The 18,718-nt window shown below is 42.8% G+C and overlaps 2 protein-coding genes across 3 annotated transcripts in view; one reads left to right on the top strand and one right to left on the bottom strand.

Moving 5' to 3' along the window:
- Window positions 1-8: 8 nt before the first annotated feature.
- Window positions 9-7,155, bottom strand: ddx49 (DEAD (Asp-Glu-Ala-Asp) box polypeptide 49). Of its 2 annotated transcripts, none has more exons than XM_040128101.1 (13): window positions 7,041-7,155; window positions 6,208-6,331; window positions 5,513-5,598; window positions 5,049-5,170; window positions 4,467-4,654; window positions 3,416-3,556; window positions 2,901-2,976; window positions 2,308-2,384; window positions 2,072-2,169; window positions 1,834-1,908; window positions 1,316-1,404; window positions 989-1,060; window positions 9-270 (listed from the first exon to the last, which is right to left on the bottom strand). In XM_040128101.1, exons 1-13 carry the CDS (start codon window positions 7,153-7,155, stop codon window positions 94-96), a joined length of 1,440 nt encoding a protein of 479 aa, XP_039984035.1. In that variant the 3' UTR covers window positions 9-93. The 2 variants fall into 2 exon arrangements, with proteins under 2 accessions (XP_039984035.1, XP_039984036.1); XM_040128102.1 differs by lacking the exon at window positions 7,041-7,155 and adding an exon at window positions 6,859-6,958.
- A 4,690-nt stretch (window positions 7,156-11,845) lies between these two features.
- The window catches only part of LOC120790561 (homer protein homolog 3-like), a 48,751-nt gene continuing 41,878 nt past the window's right edge, over window positions 11,846-18,718 (top strand). The window contains exons 1-2 of the mRNA XM_040128223.1: window positions 11,846-11,994; window positions 12,107-12,234. Of these exons, the coding sequence (XP_039984157.1) occupies window positions 12,230-12,234 (5 nt within the window). The 5' untranslated portion in view covers window positions 11,846-11,994; window positions 12,107-12,229. The remainder of the gene's footprint in view (window positions 11,995-12,106; window positions 12,235-18,718) is intronic.

The following is an 18,718-nucleotide window of genomic DNA, read 5'->3' as shown; positions in this document are numbered from 1 at the left end:
GGTATGAATTTTATTTTGCAGTTGCTGACAAATATGAAAATATTACAGATATTGCACAGTAATAAAACTAGTATATACATGACTGAGCAGTTTTCACGCCGTTGCCTGCGCCGCTTTTTTCTTTTTCATTTGTTTTCTCTTCATCAGTTTCTTTTTCAGCTGTCCACGTTTCTGTCTCTCAATGCTCTCCTGGATTTTCTGTTTGAACTTCTTCTTCTGGCTCCTGATCTTCTCCAGCTCAGCTTTCCTCTTGGCCTCTAGGTCTGGATCCTGGAACAGCAGTTGGATAACATATCAGCAACAGGACACTTTTAACGTTTCATTAAAACCAAAATCATTAGTTCCTACACCATTATAGTTTGTAGAGATGAATGGTTTCTACACTGGGGACTTTGTACACTGATTAGTATGACTGGCTGACTATTACGGTCAGGCTCAGTCCCTCACATATTGGTACCACATCAAAAGAATCAGAGTTATTTGAGGTAAAGTTTTAATTTACAGGCCTGTAACTTTAATATTCTAGAAAGAACTATTAAATTATTTGAGGGACAATAGATTTGAGAGTTTATAAGCAGATGTTGATTTCCAAATGCATTTCCTTTTAAAGAACTGCATTTAAACAGTAAATATTCATTATTAGTTAAACATTAGAAACTTTATTTTCCATGTTTGTTTTTTTTAATTATGTTTGCCTGTAGGCAAATTTTACATTCTTATTTGCCTTGTTCGCACTGATAAGAGTCCTTAGGTAACCTAGCCTCCAGCTTCTCTACTATTAAGACCAAATTATATTGTTCTTACCAGAAAATTTACGGTTACATATTGGGGCCTCTAGAAAATCAATGGAACCTATGAGGCCTTTAAAATAAATTGAGCTTGCCCTTTGTGTTGCATCATTTTGGTAGTGTTCACACATTAAACTTGACTTTGTTAAAATGTTCCATAAAGACTTATGATAGTTGTTAATGAACAGAAATGAACTTGCCTTCCCCTCCAAGATCAGCTGTTTCCTCTTGTTGATCTCCTTTTTCTCATCAAAGTCTGTTGATTCGAGTTTCTACAAGACAGAAAAGAGGTTGGTATCAAAACATTACATCCATTACAATCCTGGATCCCCATTTGAAAAATATCAACAGCCATGAGCGGAGAATGGTTTAGAACTTTGAACTGTCAGTCATTATGAAAACAAGCAGCAAGTGGTTTCAAGTTTTGGAAGAAATCCCTCATTAATATAGCCCCGAACACCGGAAACATCCAGCTAACACCAAGAGGTGAGATAATGACAGAATATGAAGAGAAGAGGCGTCCATACTATTTCACACTCCCGTCTGGCCATGTTGACCTGCGTGAGGATCTTCAGGACTTCTTTCTCCACCACAGGATACTCCTTCAGCTTTGTCTCTGTAAAAACACAACGGACCACTTTTTGTAATTAAACCATGTTTTAACACACGCGCACAGGCCTGGGCAGAAACTGGTGTGCGTAAAGCCACCCAAGCTGAGGACTTCCAGTTCTTTCCAGGTGCCTGGTAGGTGGCAGAGGCTGCGCAATTGCAATATACTGGCCTCATATCTGGCCTGGGATCTCATCACATAACACTGTCTCTGAATGCCCTCCTGACAATAACCATTAAACAACAACCTACAATCCAATCATCCAATCAGCTTCATTTCCAGAAAAGCATATCTTTACCCTGCACCCACCAAAAACCTACAGCCAAGTTGAGTCCTAGAGACACTCCAGTTGGATCAGTCTATTAAACCAAAGACACGAAGGAAACAAAGATTTTCCTGTGATCAACATTCAGTCTTTATAACCAAGCGACTTACGAATCTGCTCTTCGATGGAGTGGACCAGGTGGATGTCATACTGCGTCACCAGCGTGATGGACACTCCGTTCCTCCCTATGGAGGAAGAAAACTTGGTCATGTATGAGCGGCATTCAATTTACATATGTAATGCCACAGAGCATGTCGATCATGGACACTGGAGGATCAGTGTTGGTGTTCCTGAGCAAGGTAAGCAACAGGAAACAGGAAAGTCTACTAAAAAGATGTTAACCATTACCTGCTCTTGCTGTTCGACCGACTCTGTGGATGTAGATCTTGGGAAGGCCGGGGGTGTTGTGGTTAATGACGACCTGGACAGTTGGAATATCCAAACCCCTGTGGGTCAGAAAAAACAGGAAAGGATGTCCGAACAACGCGATTGCAGCCTGTCTACATTATGCGGCTGCCTGTCTGAATGCTCCTAGGCTGCTTTTAAATGGACTAGAAACGCGGCAGCTCAGCAAAGCTTCTTACCTGGCAGCTACATCGGTCGCAATCAGGATTTTGTAGACGCTGGCCTTGAACTTGGCAAGGTTTGCAAAGCGTTGTTTCTGGAGAAGATAAAGAGCTGTCGTTTATCCCGCAGGCCCATTCATCTGGTTTAATCCACTTTAATCCCTTGCACTAACTGTTTCTCTATTATCGCCAAGGCTTTGTGCTCACTTCACGTTACTGTCTTTGTCCCTTTAATTGGACGAATATGATTTCCACCTCCAGCACGAGCTTGTCGAGCAGCTCTGACGGCTGGTGATAAAGACACGTCAATGCATTGGAGGAAATCTGTCTGTCTGTCCCTCTTAAACAAGGCAAAGTCAAATTCTTTGTATGTGCAAACTTAACTGACCAGTTAAAAACAGATTCTGATAGACTCTTCTTCAGCTGTCATTCTTCCAACATGGAGGTGTCTCCCTCCCTAACCCTAAAAAAAAAAAAAAATCCTCCAGCAAGCCTTCGTTACTGAAGTTTACTTGTGGATGTTGTTCTTTCTCAGCGATCAGGCAGCGGCTTGATCTGGTGTCACAGAGATGGACTCAGTTAAGAGCTGTGAAAACAAGTTTGTGTCTCACCTGTTTCATCATGGAATGCAGCGAGATTGTTGGAAAGTTAAATTCCCTCAGCATCATGGTGAGGATTTGGCAATTCCTGGGGAAAATTTAAAAAAAATTAAAAAACAAAAAACAAATTCTATGCTTTTTCACGTGAACCGAACCAAATACACAGCCCTGGCTACTGATCGTACTAAGATATAAAGTAAATTTCAAAGCCTTAAAAAAATGATTGAATGAAATTTCTTTTTCTCATCTTGTTAGCCAAATTTCTGTTCACCTCTTTAACAATAAAAGCCAAAAAGGTACATTATTTTTAATAAAGCATTTTGTTCACCTCTTACAAACCTGTATATAAAGGTTGACAAAATACCAATAACAATCCAGTGGAGTTGTATTAACAACATATTGGAAGACTCTCTCAGAAAACTAACACTATAAGTTTCATTAAGGCAGCAAGGCTTATCACAGTAGCGTCACTGGATTGCACAGGAGCCCAGTGTATATGGCCTTTGAATCACTTTTGGGCTTCTTACTTGCACGTGTTGGTGAAGATGATGATGGACCAGTCGTCATGCTCATCTGTGAACATCTGGATCAGGTGGATCAGGTAGGCGTCCTTCACTTTCTCCGGAGTGAGGATGTACCTCTGGTCCAGCTCCTCCACTGTTCGTGTCCTGGTCACAACAATATGATGATTCACACTTCCATGTACATTCTGGATTCAGGCCCAGGTTGAACAAAGGTAGGGGAATTTTTAAATGCTTTGTCACTCATAGTAATGACCAAATCAGGATGCCTTCATATTCAAATGTGCAAAACAAGTGGAGATCTCCTTAACAGTGCAACACAGGTTAAAAAAACCAATAGCGTCTGCGCTGTGGTCATGTTCAGCCAGATGAAAACTGCCCAAATCAAGAAGGTGGTCAAATCACTGACTTGATTTCACAACACAAACCTAACTCGTCTCAGCCGTGTTAGGATTCTTTGACAGGAGAAGCAAACAGAAATATTGAATAAATAGGAGTGCATTCACCACACTGCAGCTCAGTCAAGTTAAACAACCACACAGGCAAAACTCCTGCTCTGCTTTGTGTTTGAACCCAAGTTTGAACCTGCTGTCTATGCATATCTGAACCCTGCAAATCATCTGAACAGTAGTAATTCTAGCCGAATGTTCAATCAACCACACTTAACATTTTTTTTCTCCCATTATTTGCACGACTCTCGCTTAAAAATCAAAGGACATTCATGCGAAAAATTCACTTCAGTCTTTAGCTGCGCCTCGGATCAGATTCAAAATTAGCTTCCGAGTTGCTGCTCCTGTTTCATATGTAACTTCCAAGATTGAAGGCAAAGAATACTTCTGAAATGAGGCACACATGGTTTTCTAAATCTGGCCCTGGCTGCTCTTTAAGATAGGTGAACTCCTGTACACTCAAAGTTTAAGACGGCAGCAATCTCCAGCCTTGCTGCCAAACATGCTGTCGAGTCAAAGCCGTACCTATGCGGTCTTTCTGCTGTCTCCATGACTGACACTTTGCTAAATACTTCCTGTCAACAGCCTGAGAGCAGCAGGTTACTTACTCTGACGTGCTCTCCCAGAAGAAAGGTTTGTTCATGGCAATCTTCTTCAGCTCCTGCAGCGTTTCGGTGAGTGTGGCGCTGAACAGCAGCGTCTGCCGTTTGGCCGGCAGAATCTTCAGGATCACCTCCAGGTCTTTGGTGAAGTCAGTACAGCCCTGCTCCAGCAGCCGGTCTGCTTCGTCCAAAATCTGACGAACACACAAACACAACATCGCAAACTGTATGAGTTAGCTTCTGAGGAAGTAGTGGATCGAAAAGTATTCTCAAACACCCACAAATACAGTCGTAGAACTAGTTTCTTCCAACACAAATGTCAAATTTTTATGACTTTTACTTTATTTTAATTTAAAAGACCTGTACAAAATCTAATGTCAGTGAGCTGTTTAAAAGACATGTAAACGATTAAAGATGTCTATGATACTGTGGCTCCGAAGGGGTTAAAAATGAAACAGCTCAGTAATGTGTGTGTGTGTGTGTGAGTGTGCTTTGACATTAACAACTGCTTATTCACAGTTTAGCAAACTATTTACTGCTTGGTCTACTTGAGATAAACATGAGTTTAAAAAGAACTCCTGGACTCACCAGGAACTGGATTTTGCTCATGCTGAAGGTGTTGGAGCTGCGGATGTGATCGGCCAGCCGGCCCGGTGTTGCTACGACCACATGAGGCTGGTTGGACAGCTCCAGCGCCTGGCTCACCATGTCTGTCAGTAACGCGGCAGAGAGAAGGTCAGCACACAGGAGAGCCATCAGACAGAACCAACAGTTTTAAAGCAACGGGGTTCCCATGTTAAGTGATGGTCTTTATAAAGCAACATGACAGAGGTGTGTAGATACATGGGATCTTATTCACATAGACAGGATAAATCTGCTTTGATGACTGCAAATTGATTGATATCCACTGCAGTTTCTTTATTAATTTAAAGCCAAAACAAACATTATTTTAGATGTGGGTGCTGTGAATTATACATGGACACAGCAAGAACTTCACAGAGCAGCCCACGTGCTTCTGTTGTAGCCTCCAGTGATGCACGGTATGTAGTTACCCATGCCACCGACGATAATACAGTCCCGCAGACCCAGGGGTTTGCCCAAGACTCGAAACTGCTCAGCGATCTGATAGGCCAGCTCCCTGCATGACATCATATTTACAACATTATCAGCTGGAAACATGGGAGGGAATTTATTCAACATATTGGTCACAATGCTATTCACCTTAGCTTAAGTATCAATAACACACGCATTACAGATCTGATGGAAACAGATTTATTTGAAAAACAGTTGGTATTGTGTCGTCCTCGTGGGCTGAAATGATAATCGCCTGTGTTGAAATCCTGACTGTTAACTTTAAGGTATGGTCTGTGGTTCGGAATAAGACTCTTTATATCTCAGAAATATTATTTAAGATCCGTGGCTCATGTGTATCTGACATGCCAAGGACCTGAATATTCAGACGGTTCAGTTTAAGACAAAGAGCCATTGAACTTTTATTCCGAAGGACACACAAGCCTGTCCTTTACCACTGCTGTTTTAGATCACTAAAACATTTATCCCTAGCACACGCCACTGAAAAGACACGATCTAACATAGCCAGTAATAAACAGGAAAATGAACCATCCATACATGGACCATGAAGCTTACATGTAATAATAGCTACCGCAATTAATACGGCCTTGGATGTAAAAGTGTAGAAGTCAAGCTCTGTCTCCAAACTTCCCTCCTGAGACTACAGGGCACTGACCTGGTAGGAGAGAGCACCAGGCAGAAGATACCATATGGGTCCTCTGACAGTTTCTGCAGCACTGGCAGCACAAATGCTGCTGTTTTCCCACTTCCAGTCTTGGCACAGCCCATACAGTCCCGACCTGTGTTAACAAACAAACAAACAAAAACACAGAACACCTTCATTCACCTGCTCTGAGTCCGGGTCTACTTTGGCACCAGTCCTGTAACTTAAAAGGATTTCACCCAGCAAGGCATTATTTATTATTTCCTCGTCTAATGGCCTGAAATGGCCGGCGCTCAAATTCCACCGAAAAAAAAAAGATGATTTCTATGCGTCAAAGCTTGTCGCAAAAATTCCACAAACCGTGAAGATCACCATTAAAGGCATTTTTTTTTTTTTTTATCTTGAGGTTTTTCTGGTAAGTTCGGCTACACTTTGATGCCACACATTTTCGAATTTCCGACTTTAGATTTATTTTTGGTTGACAACCACTATTGTGTATTTCATTTGAGAAAATTCAAGGTAAGTAGCCTCGTCCAAGACCCCTGAATCACTGAAAACAAAGTAAACAGTTCTAAAAAACATTAACTATAAATATAATCTTGTCGGCACGAAAACAACAGTGTTCGCTAACTTTGAGTACTCAGCTCTTTCCAGGGGTTTTACCTCAACTGGTAATCGCTGAGCATTCAAATGACTTTTATTATTTTTTTTCCAATGGGCATCTGCGTTACTTGTCGGGACCGCTGATCCGGCTGTTCAAAGTCAGGTAAGAAGATATTTACATTACAGGTAGACAGCCTGGTGACATGTTTTCAACCCGAAGATTTGACACCGCTTTGTCTTACCTTCTAGGATAGCTGGCACGCAGTTTTCCTGGACGGGAGTGGGTTTGCTGATTCCCAGCTGTTTACACTGCTTGACCAGCCAGTTTGAGAGCCCCAGCGACGAAAAGTCACCCATGTCGGATTTATCACGTTCCCCGAAGCTTGAAGACCACTTCTGTTTACAGTATGTCGCCCCCCCCAAAAAAAAAAAAAAAAAAAAAAATCACCAAGGTACTCTATTTTAATGTTGAGTAAACCATCCTCGTGCGTTACGTCAACGGTCGCTGTGTTACCACGTAGAAAAAACGCGACGCCGGCGTCTTCTTCTGCAGGTAGGGTAGGCGGGAGGGGCGTGTTGCCGCCCTCTGCTGGTCAACCGTCTCTGGAGATAATGCTGACACACTGTAACCACCGTTACAAAAATGCGGATCCCACCTTCGTTTTTTACCCATAAGCCTCCCCCATAGCTTTAATCGCATAGGGTCACATATAATAATTTGGGGTAGTGTATATGCATACCTTGTCTGTTGAGCCGTGACACGTCGCCTATCAATATTAGATAAACTGACCAGTCTTTTTTTTTTTTTTTTATCAACCCACTTGGGGTCCTGGGGCAAAACTGACCTGTGGGACCCAACTGACAACCCCGCCACCATCCCTCTGTGCATTGTGTATGTATCCTGCACTTTCAAACATACACATTAAAGAGATTATGCACCATGTGAGCACAATGCTAATTTACAGTAATTTAAGTAGGTATTAAAACCAGCTTTGGGGGCTCAGGGTCCTTCAACAAGACAGGGCCTCTGGGTTGGGTAACAATGATGGATCTATAGGATCTCGTCATTTCAAATTCAGCCGATATTGTCATTTCAGGCTGCGTTTTCACAAACACATTTTCAAGGAATAAAATGAGCACAGACCATCCACACACTGGGGCTTTTGGGACACTTTTCAGCTTTGCCCAGTTGGTAATCCAGCCTTGTTCAGAGCGAAATGACATGTTATTGTGTAACACCAGGTGCCCAGATGAGCTCAACTGTTTACACCTCCACAGTACTCTAAATCCGATCTGGCTTTGTTTATTTCGCCCCTCAGCGCTGCGGCAGTAAAATCAAAGCATATGAAAGCTTTTTCGTGGCCAAATTGCTTTAACCTGCCAAAGTTGTCGCAGGATCACAAAATCAGTACTAAAGACTGCTAACCCGCTGATCGGCTGCTTACACCTGCGCACAGTTTGTCAATTTGTTTTGAAGCTCATCACCTGCTCCTTGCTTCTTGACTTGCAGCCAACACTGATAGACCAGTATGGATAATACAGTTGGTCATTAAGGTTATTATTTGCACGCGCCAGCAGAGCTGGGTCAATGGATGAGACAGATTATTATAAGAAAGCTGTGCAAACCCCAGAGGAATTGTTGTATTTGTGATACATTAGCTTTGAAAATATTTGAGGAAATGTAATTCATTCTTTCTTGTTTTCTGAGGCCTCATATCAACACACATTTGTATTGCTCACTACTATAAAATGACCTTTCAGCCATTTAATAGAGATGGCCTGTCTTAAATCCTCCCCATTCACAGCTTGATGATGAAGTAAGCCAGAGTTTCAGATCAGTTAAAACCTCCTACTTTCTCCATGTGACTGACAAATCGAATTTTGTGTCATGTTGTTTATTTAATGGTCTGTGTTCCCCATTTTCCCCATAATGACCAGCAGATGCAAAAAAAATCATAAAAAAAATATTTATTCATCTTATCCTCACATAATTTCAGCCTCAAAATTCCTTTTGCTATTGCAGCCCGTAATTTTACCATGTCAAGCCTGAAAATGTCAGTGAGCTTTATTCAGCAACGTTCGGAGGCAGGCTAATGTGTGCTGTGGTGGGTTTACAGCCTCCTCTACATCCCCAGCTGGTCTGGATGGAAGTAAGCCCTGAACTTAAACCTTGAGCTATTAGTGGTTCTCTTTGCTTTCTCGCTGCTCAGACCGAGTCTGGTTCCTGTGGTTGATCTGAAATAACCGAGCCGGGAGCGCCTCCTGATTTTAACGAAGTCTCAGAGCCGTGCGGGAATTCACTGTGCTGCTGCTGCTGCTGTAGCGAACAGATGGAGCAGGATGATTCAAGTTTTAATACCGTCCTCTTAACTAGCAACATTTGTGTTTTATTATATGTGGGAATGAAACAAAAAAAACGTAATATTTAAAAGCTCCAATTTATTGTCTGGTCATTCGGGCTTCACACTGGCCGGGATATCAAGCATTTGACACTACAGGGGAAATTCACGGGCAAACTAGTGCATCATAAATCTGAAAAAAGAAAAAACAAATCTGGAATGATCTCACATCTTGACAGATCTTCAGGATTTATTGAGAATACTGATGTTGTCTAACAAACAAACACCCTGGGCAGAGTAGCCTGGAGAACAGGATGGACTGATACCTCACTGGATGAGTCTTAAACAAGGCATTCACGATGACACCACTGTAACACCACTATCCTCTTGTTTCCTTTATTATTAAGCCCCTCAACGAGGCTCACCACACTTTTACGCACTTTTGCATTTCTAGACAGAACAACAATCCACATGCCAAGACTCGAATCTTGCTTTTTCCATGTCTGGATATATTTTTTTCCAAATGTCATATTCACAAAGTGAGATAATGCAGTGCTATGAGGTTAAAAAGCAGGGGAGTGATGCGTTCGTAGGATGATCGAGACATCTGAAAAAACTGAGCGTGGACAGCTGAAAAGCAGAGGACAATGTTCGTGTCTCAGTTTCTTTCATTTGATGTTCAACTGCTGCACCCATAACTTGAACGTCAGAGCTCACAATAGGCAGGTGAAGGTTACAGACAAAGCTGTGTTTTCAGCAATTTCACCCCTTAATGTGAAATAAGACTGGGCTGGCTGAAGCCACTGTCATGTCTCCGCAGGTGAATTTTCACACCATACAACTAGCTGTGGTCACGAAGTAAGTTTTCACTTTTTAGATCTGCTGATATTTGTGCCATTTGTCTTTCCTACCCAAACTAAAGTTCAGACAATTAGAGCTTCTTTGAAAATGGCAACCATTTAGGCTTTGATTCTCTGTCTAGACTTGATGTGCAGTGCAGTTGCTGCTTTGTTTGTCACATCATGCAGGTTTTTGTCTTTCTGTCCCACCTGCATGAAGAAGAATTCCATGAGTCCGATTCAGCCACAGCTCGACCGTGAAGACCCATCTGTGTCCGCGCACTGGGCTGCCAGAGGTGATTAATGCCCTGTGTGTCAAAGGCGGAGGCCTGGAGGATCAGCTCTGTCCTGCCCAGACCTCCCAGCTGTGCAGCGAACTGCCTCGGACTGGCCGCGAAGTGTCTTTCTAAATGAACACGAGGGTCGTTTTGGCATGCGAGGCGGAGATCTGATATTTCCTGCTGCCTCCCCGAAGCACGGAGGAGCAGTCAGCTGCATTTCTGTAACAGGCCACTGAGCAGCACGATTAGTGCAAGGGAGCTGCTCCCATCGCTCTTCCACTACATTTATTGCTCCACTCTCCCATGTTCAGCCCATATTCAGGCAAATGAGTGATTCATTTTAAATCAGTGGTGACGCCGAACCGAGGCCTGTATGAATTAATGAGGTGAAAAGCAGCTCTTTCTAAGGATGTTGGCAGTGATTTTCACCAGTTTTATAAGGAAGTCTCTGAAGCTTTAACGAGCAGAAATAAATGGGTGTCTTGTGTTTTCTTTCTTTCCTTCTTTCTTTTTTTAACAATTAGTGACCCCATGAAAGTTTTACACTTTCCCAAAACCCTTTTTAAACTGCTTTCCTAGTTGTACTTTACGGAATGTAATGAATTTATTTTTACACAGTGTCTTTTGAATATTGCAGCGTGCAATATACTTTTTGTAGTTTTACATTTTATAGGTGTATGTGTATGTGAATTCTTTTATACGTTTTTGACCAAACATGTCAGATCAAGTTAGATTTGGTAAAAAACGTGTTGTGTGTTATTTTGTTTGTTTGTTTTTAAATAATGGGGGTAGTTTTAAAAACATCATGTGAAGAGAAAGTTCAGGGGTTCAAAACACGATTATTGATCTTATCCATTACTCTGCAGAGTATTTAAGGAACAGGTTTGATGCTCTGCATGGTATTTCAAGACTCATAATCATGGCTATGAAATATCTTGCACTCCCTAATGAATAAAATCATTGTATGAATACATAATATCCCAGTAGGGACTCAATGTTGGTAGGTTACAGTAGGTTTATTGAGCTTTATGGTGTTTTTACAGTCGGGTTTCCAGGCTTATAGTTTGTCCTTTCCCATTCTCAGCAAGATGCTTAACGTTTCCATTTGGTTTCATACATCGTGGTGTTTGCTGGGGATCGCCACACAGCTCTTCACAAACAGCTCTCTTCTGAATAGTATCTGATTCAACGCGAGATCGACACAGACAGCGGGTGCGGGATTGCACTGTGCATCTGACCGATTATTTGCTGAGGCTTTGTTGCAAACAGCCATTTGGCTCGTGTTCTTCCTCCACTCGTTTCAGATATTTCAAGCTTTTATTACGCTGTAGCCTACCTCATAAATACGCACTGAGGGGGCGTTTAACACTGTCCGCGGGCCATTTCCACATATTATATTACACATTCTGACATTTATGTGGAAAGTGGGAATCGGGAGGAGGAGGGGCCGGTGTGTCGTTCGCACTGTGGCCTTCAGACGGCGCTGAAGAGGCCCCACCGTCCCAGCGAGTGAGTTGAATGGGATCCCAGTGTGATCCGGTACAGAGGCGGGAGGGGAGCGTAGCGCAAGCACTGGAGGAGTCTTGAGCCAAAAGCACTCTGCCGTCACACTCTCATCGCCATTCCTCCGTCTTTCCGGCCCGCGGGGCAGAGCCAAACGGTCCACGGTGCGTAATTACGCACGGGGACGACAGATCCGTGGTGTTGCTCGCCGTGGACACCCGCGGACAAAGGAAGGCAAGCAGGCTGGAGTACAACAACTGACTTGAGAGGAGTACTGTTGTAGGCGAAACGGGGGAATCTGGAGTCGGAAGTGATTTGTCTTCTTTTTTTTTTTTTTTTCTTCCAGAAATTTAACTTAAGGTCCAGGATTTCAGATAAGGACGGAATCGGTTTGGAGACCGAGGAAAAAAGGACAGAAGGAGTTACGGAGTGGAATCTTTCCCCTGAACAGCGTCCAGATCCTCGGAGCATGGGGTAAGTTGGAGATTTGTGTGTGAAATGTTACAGCTCGTTCAGTCCCGTTGTCTGGAAGTGGTCGGTTGAAATGGCGAAATGCTGAAAAAGTGAACTTTGTGGTGACTTTCAGGACTCTCTCGAGCGTGTGGCGCTTTGATCGCTTGGACAATTCCGTTGCTTTAAAGCGTTTTTGGAGCAATCGGTCGGAATCAGTCGACATGTGACACTGCGTCGCTTTCTCTGTTGACACCCTGATGGACAATACCAAAACAAAACCCTTTATTTGTCAATTGTGGAGCTTGACCTAGTTTCATCAGGCGTCTGATGTCCAATCACACCAGAATGACAGCTGTGGGAATGACACCTTGGGAGATCTTGGGTGATGTACATTTAACTCGTTGGCTGGTACACAGACGGTTTTCAAAAACCGATTGTGATATTTTTATGATCATGCGATAAAACACTCAAACAGAGGTCACTCATGTATCCTTCAGACACACACACACACACATACACACGCACACACAGTTCATGGAGCTCGGACCACTTCCAGGCCGATTGTTGTGCAGGGGATTCCTGGTGGGTTTGCTTGTGTGAAGCTCCTGGTGTCAAGCTGTGCTCAGTCTCATTAACTGTGTGTGTGTGTGTGTGTGTGTGTGTGTGTGTGTGTGTTGCATTGTACATGCAGGCTTTCAGCTCGGTTCAAACACACCTGAACCCTCCTCACATTACCAGAGTCCCTGCTGTCAGCCTCCTCCTTCTATGTCAGTTTAGTGACGCTTGAATTGAGATGCTTCTCAAATGACTGTAAGAGCACAATATGTGAGTATTATCAGTGCTCTGTTATCTTTATTAGGGGTTTTACTCATAGATTTATTATTAGCATTATTAATACACTTTTGCAGTGTGGCTCGTACTCCCTCTTTAAAGTGATAGTGAAAAGAAATTTACATCACAGGCCAATTATCATACCATAGTATACATTTTACTATCACAGGATAACACGTTTTAATGCATACATAGGTTGCAAAGTGCCGTTTCATTATGGTCTTATAGTCTGTTTATTCACAACTTCAACTTACTTACTTAGGAAGTTGCGGAGTTGGGATGTCACAATTTTTCAGACCAGTAAAACTGCACAGCGATGCAACTTAATGTTGGCGCTCACCTATTAATTGCCCAAACAGCTGCATCTCAAATCCGTGGGTGGATCCTTTGAATGTCCCTAAGGACATGCTGAGCCTTTGCCTCGTCCTCAAATGAGACACGGGAACTGGTGGTGTGTAAAGGAGGTCCTCCAAAGCTTGCAAGGTCGATTTTTTTCCAAATTTTTCCATCATATTGTACCACTCATGCACAGTATTTGAGACACAACGCAAAGGCACGGAGCAGTGAAATCTGTAAATTTGGATGTGACAGGCAAGTGAGTCAGACTGGCACTGCACCCAAGGTACAACGCTTCAGGTAGACTATGCCCTATCAAATGATGTCGGTGGCACGGCAGCTCGTATGTAGACCTGCTGTGCAACATCTGCAATAGCAGAAAAGCTTGCAGTTTGACGGCTGGTCTGTTTTTTTTTTGGATTTCATAATGTTTGATGCGTTTATACTGTTGGCGCCCTCACTGAGCGTATCAACTCTCCATCACTGTCTGCGTCACAGAGGCAGCAGAGTCCAATGCCCCAGTCCAAATAAAAATCAGAAAGGACATGGATTTAGTTGCGGGGCCACCCTGTGCAGACACAAGCCTGCAGCTCTTCTACCCACTTGACAGTAATTAACACCAGGAGGAGGAGAGTCTTAATAACCAGCCACATAAACAAAATGAGTGTTAGGTGCACAGGTGCTCTCATGCTGTGTACATCTTGTCTTCAAGTACCTATCCATCTCATCTGAGTCCTTAAAGGTCCGTGTACAAATCAAATATATAATTTCACGGAGAGAAGGTCTTGATATAATGGAAATCCTTAATTTTTCTGTAACAGGCTGCTGACAAAATAAAATGTAGTTTATGTCAGACCCCCGTTATTTACAACCTGAAGCAGTGTTTCCATGCGTCCAGTTGATTTCTATATTTATCAGAAGCTGATGACCAACTAAAGGCAAATGCCTGGTAAATACAAAGTGGCAAGCAGTTAAAGAGGGCCACCCTGAATGCGCCATGAGATAAATGAATGGTGTGCAATTGACTGATGGGATGTTGAGGGCAGAAAATGATGCACCCGCTGGGTCGTCCTCATCTGCACGTACAAAAGCTCAAGCCCTTGGCCACATTTGGAGGAGCCTCTGGACTGAGAGGGCCGCCTTGACTCTTTAGTGCATTCACTATTTAGGTCTACGCTACAACATGAGTGTTAATGAGGCAGTTTTAACAGCTTCCAGTGTGACCAGTATGTTAAGGAACCTTTTTTAAGTGGAGCTGTGGTTTCGCTGTTATGCTTTGATTGTATCACATGATTGAGTGTGTCTATATCGAATCCATCTATTTTTATGTGTACCTTGCTATTTTATCTGATCAATGAAAGTCTTCAAAGCTATGCTGTGATTCAGTGCAATCTTTCTGAATTTGGGGGTTTTTCGGTCCTCAAGCTGATCTGACTTAAACTGGATTGGTTTTTGCCAGTCCACTTGAAGTGTGTGCTGTGCAGCTGCTCTGTTGTAGAAGATTTTCACTTCTGGATTGGCAGCGGGTATAAGCAGACCAAATAACTTCCACCAGGGAGAAAAACTTGATTGGGGCATCCCTAAATAATGTCTGACGACCTCCACAGGTAACACTGTCTCACTTTTTAACTTGGATCCTCTTTCCTTTTTTCCTGCTGCAGAGGAGTTGTCTGCGAGCTGTAAAATGTACCCGCTACATCGAGAGAGGTACAAACATGCTGTTGTCTCTGTGTTGTGGCTCTGCATGGCAGGGATGGGCGATACTGCGGGTTTGGATTTTGATCTCCCCACCAAATAATGCTGAGCATCAGATCACTGGGCCCACCATCAGAAAAATCTGCTGAAATGCCAGCAAAGACTGGGGTATTTAGTCATAATTAATTAGTTAGTGTGGTGGATATAGATGTAATTTGGCTAAAATTACAAGTGCAAGTGTAAAACGTCCTAATATTAATGTAGGAATTATTGTAAAATTTCAAATAAGGCTGCTCTTAATGGCAGTCACATCATGAAATTGAAGAAAGCGCTTTTGTGCATAAATGAATTTGATTCTTGTTTGATACTAGACGATTGATACTTTGGGGATCAAACCGCCCATCCCTACATCATCAATCATTTATTTGGTTCTGAACCAAACCCACACTCATCACGTCTCCATAAAGCTATCCTCCCCCAGCATCTGTGGAAATTGTAACCGTACTGTTAAGTGCGAAATCTGATTCACAGAGTGGAAGTTTCATGCTTGTCATGATGTCGCAGATGTTGTCAGCACGATCTCCTCTTACTGTTGTCGCCCGGTGTCTCACTCATCACGTCGTCCTCCTGTCAGTCGCTCCATTGCAGCTCAACTGCTCCATATACTTTTGGACTGTTTAATTTGTGCGTCTCATTGTACAAGATTCGTGGTACGTTTTGCATGTCAAACCTTAATGTTCAAAATAACTGAAGCTGTCAAACATACTGTATGTAGTGGAGGTTCTGTTTTTAACACCTTTCTGTCTGACCGGTCGACCGAAGAAGTTGCTGCCCCCCCCCCAGTCACTGAACACAGTCAGCTCAGGGAGCCACAGCCACATGAGAAGCACTTTCACTGAGAAATACTGGTGGCTCTCTTCAAGGGAGAGGAGTTAAGGTCTGCCCAAAAAGTGTCAAGACTCTGGAGCTGCAACGATTAGCCAATCGACAGAAATTTCAAATGCAACTATTTTGATAATCAGTTATATGTTTAAGTCATTTTTAGGCAAAAATGCCAAATATTCTGAGCTCTCACCTTCTCAAATGTGAGTATTTGGTGCTTTTCTTTGTCATATATGATAGTAAACTGGATATCTTTAGGTTCTGGACTGTTGGTCAAATAAAACAAGTTATTTGCTTTATTTGTATGTATGTATGTTGTATGTATGCCCATTAGTGGGATGTGGGAAAGGATAATGGGCATTGAGAAAATAATCTGCAGGCTAATCAGCAGTGAAAATAACTAGTAGTTGTAGCCCTACTTGATTTTTTGTTGGGCACTTTTTTGAAGAAATGCTTCAATGCTTCCAAGTGAATAAAATTATTATTGAAAATGTTGATCTATTCCCGTAACTCTGAAACATCAAAGAAGGTTGCAGTATGCCCACTTCTTATAGTTGTATATACAGTATGTGGCAGATTAGGTCACAGTATGATAATCATTCTACATAATTACCATAGTTTCATATGGGAGGACGAAGATCATCTCATTCAATGTTGAAATCTGTCCTAGCGTCACAGTGGAGCCTCCCTCTACAGCACAGAGGACGTCTAAGCCTTGGTTTCACAGGGAACATAATCTGCAGCGTAATACCATGAAAACTGCTCAGCGTCTGCGTCCTCCCACCAGCCAAGGAGAAACCAGCTGCTCAGTGGGGGGAAGAGCTTCTTAATTGCTGTTTTGGAGACATCTGCAACGGCATGAATAAACAGTCATCTCTCTTTCTACTCACTTCATTTCACCGTGTTTTACCGGAATGAAAGTGAATAACTGACAATTGAAATGAAAGACCCGCTCTCTCGCTCGCTCTCTGTCTCTACCTGACCTTTATATCCTGAACACAAAACACGGCGCTCTGGCTTTGTGTCAACCTCGCGATTGGAGACAGCAGTAAGTTATCAGTCAGACTCCTGCAAGAGGAGCTGACCTTCAGATAGCTGAAGGGTCGTGCTGTTGTTTGACACAACCAGAGCTCAAGTTTCAGGCACTTTTCCAAGCGTTTTGGCAGTTAAAGGCTTCTGGTCGTGTAATGGAGTGTACTCTTATAAATCGGAGCTCTAAAGAGATGCTTGGTGAGGTGGTCAACATCTTCCGATCAAAGGGAATGTAAAACTGCCAACCATAATACTTGTCTTACTCCAAAGCTTTCCTCACTCTGTGTCAGTGTAGGAAACCTGGAAGGTGTATATGTTGGGTTGCGGTTTGTGCTGCAGATACGGGGACTTGTTGAGCAGCTACAGTACGAGTTGGTGTTTCTCCTTGCTGTGCTATTTTGGTGGGTAGTTGTAGCGTGTCATGTTGCCGGACTGGGCCAGACACTTTCGCTGGCTCAGGAATGTGGACACGCGGCCGCTTGCTCTCAGAGGTCAGAGGACGCAGACCCTTAAAGGAGAAATACTTTCAGAGGAACAGAGAGAAACTGCCACGAAGAAAAAGCAAAAAAGCTTTTCCTGTTTCTGCAAAGCCCAAAGTCCCCCGGGGCTGTAAAACCACAGTAGAGTTCAAGTTGTGTGTAGTCTTATTGAACACATGTTGAAAAATGATGCTCTGCTGGAGCACTCAGCCGATGCTCCCATCGAGATTGAACTCATTTCAGATGGATGCAGCAAAAAGGACAAACCCAAGCTTACGGCTCAACACTTGCTGTTCAACCTCGCAGGCTGAACATGAGTTTTTATACTTGCGCCGGCGACAGGATAGGTTCACATTTTTTCAAGTTTGTCTTGAAACTGTACTCACATGTCCATATGTACGTTAAAATTGTTGGTCCCTTGTCATACTTTTCCTACAATATTCTCTCGCTGTGTTACAATCCCGCCACTGCAGCTCAGCGAGGAAACATTGTCTGTGGAAATGAAAAGAGGAACTTTTGAACAGATTCAGACCCTTCCCCCCCGCAAAAAAACCAAACAAAACAAAAACCCTCAACAAGGAAAAAATACAAGAGACCTCAGTTAAAGCATACGTTTAGGGTTACTGGTCAAGGCAATCATTCATCCTGTCAATACTGATCCTTTATTAACAAGATGTCAATGTAAGCGATAGGGTATAAAATCCCCAGTCCTCTTTCTGTGCAAAAATGGATTTAAGGTAACATGAAGCTTCAGTTCAGACTTTATCGTATTAAGTGGGTATTTTAATTGAGGGTCTGAGGTTAGAGGGTGCTGTATGCTGTGCAAATCTGTGATTTGTGATATTAGGCCATACAGTCTAAATAAACCTGACTTGACTTTGTGCCCAGGGCACAGAGATATTCAATTTACAGTGATATCAATCAGGGGAAAGCAGCAAATCATCACATTTGAGAAGCTGGGGCCAGTTATTGTTTGACATTTTGCTTGATGAATGACTTGAAAGATCCATATATTGTCAAAATATGTGTTAATTCTTTATTTGACTAATCGATTCATAGACTAAATTTTTTAGAACTACGTCAAACACAGGGTTTGTGAGTGAAAGTTGTGTTACAGCCACTGAGAACATCGAGCTTGACCTTCAGATATAGAATACTGCGTCTTTGGCATAAGCACAGTTCAGCCAGCCGCAACATCATTTTTCACCTCTCTTTCTCTAAAGATGCGCAGATGGAAGGAAGTAAAAGTC

This window comes from Xiphias gladius, chromosome 6, assembly GCF_016859285.1.
Source record: "Xiphias gladius isolate SHS-SW01 ecotype Sanya breed wild chromosome 6, ASM1685928v1, whole genome shotgun sequence".
NCBI classification, from domain to species: domain Eukaryota; kingdom Metazoa; phylum Chordata; class Actinopteri; order Istiophoriformes; family Xiphiidae; genus Xiphias; species Xiphias gladius.
This window is presented reverse-complemented; position numbering and strand designations above follow the sequence as displayed.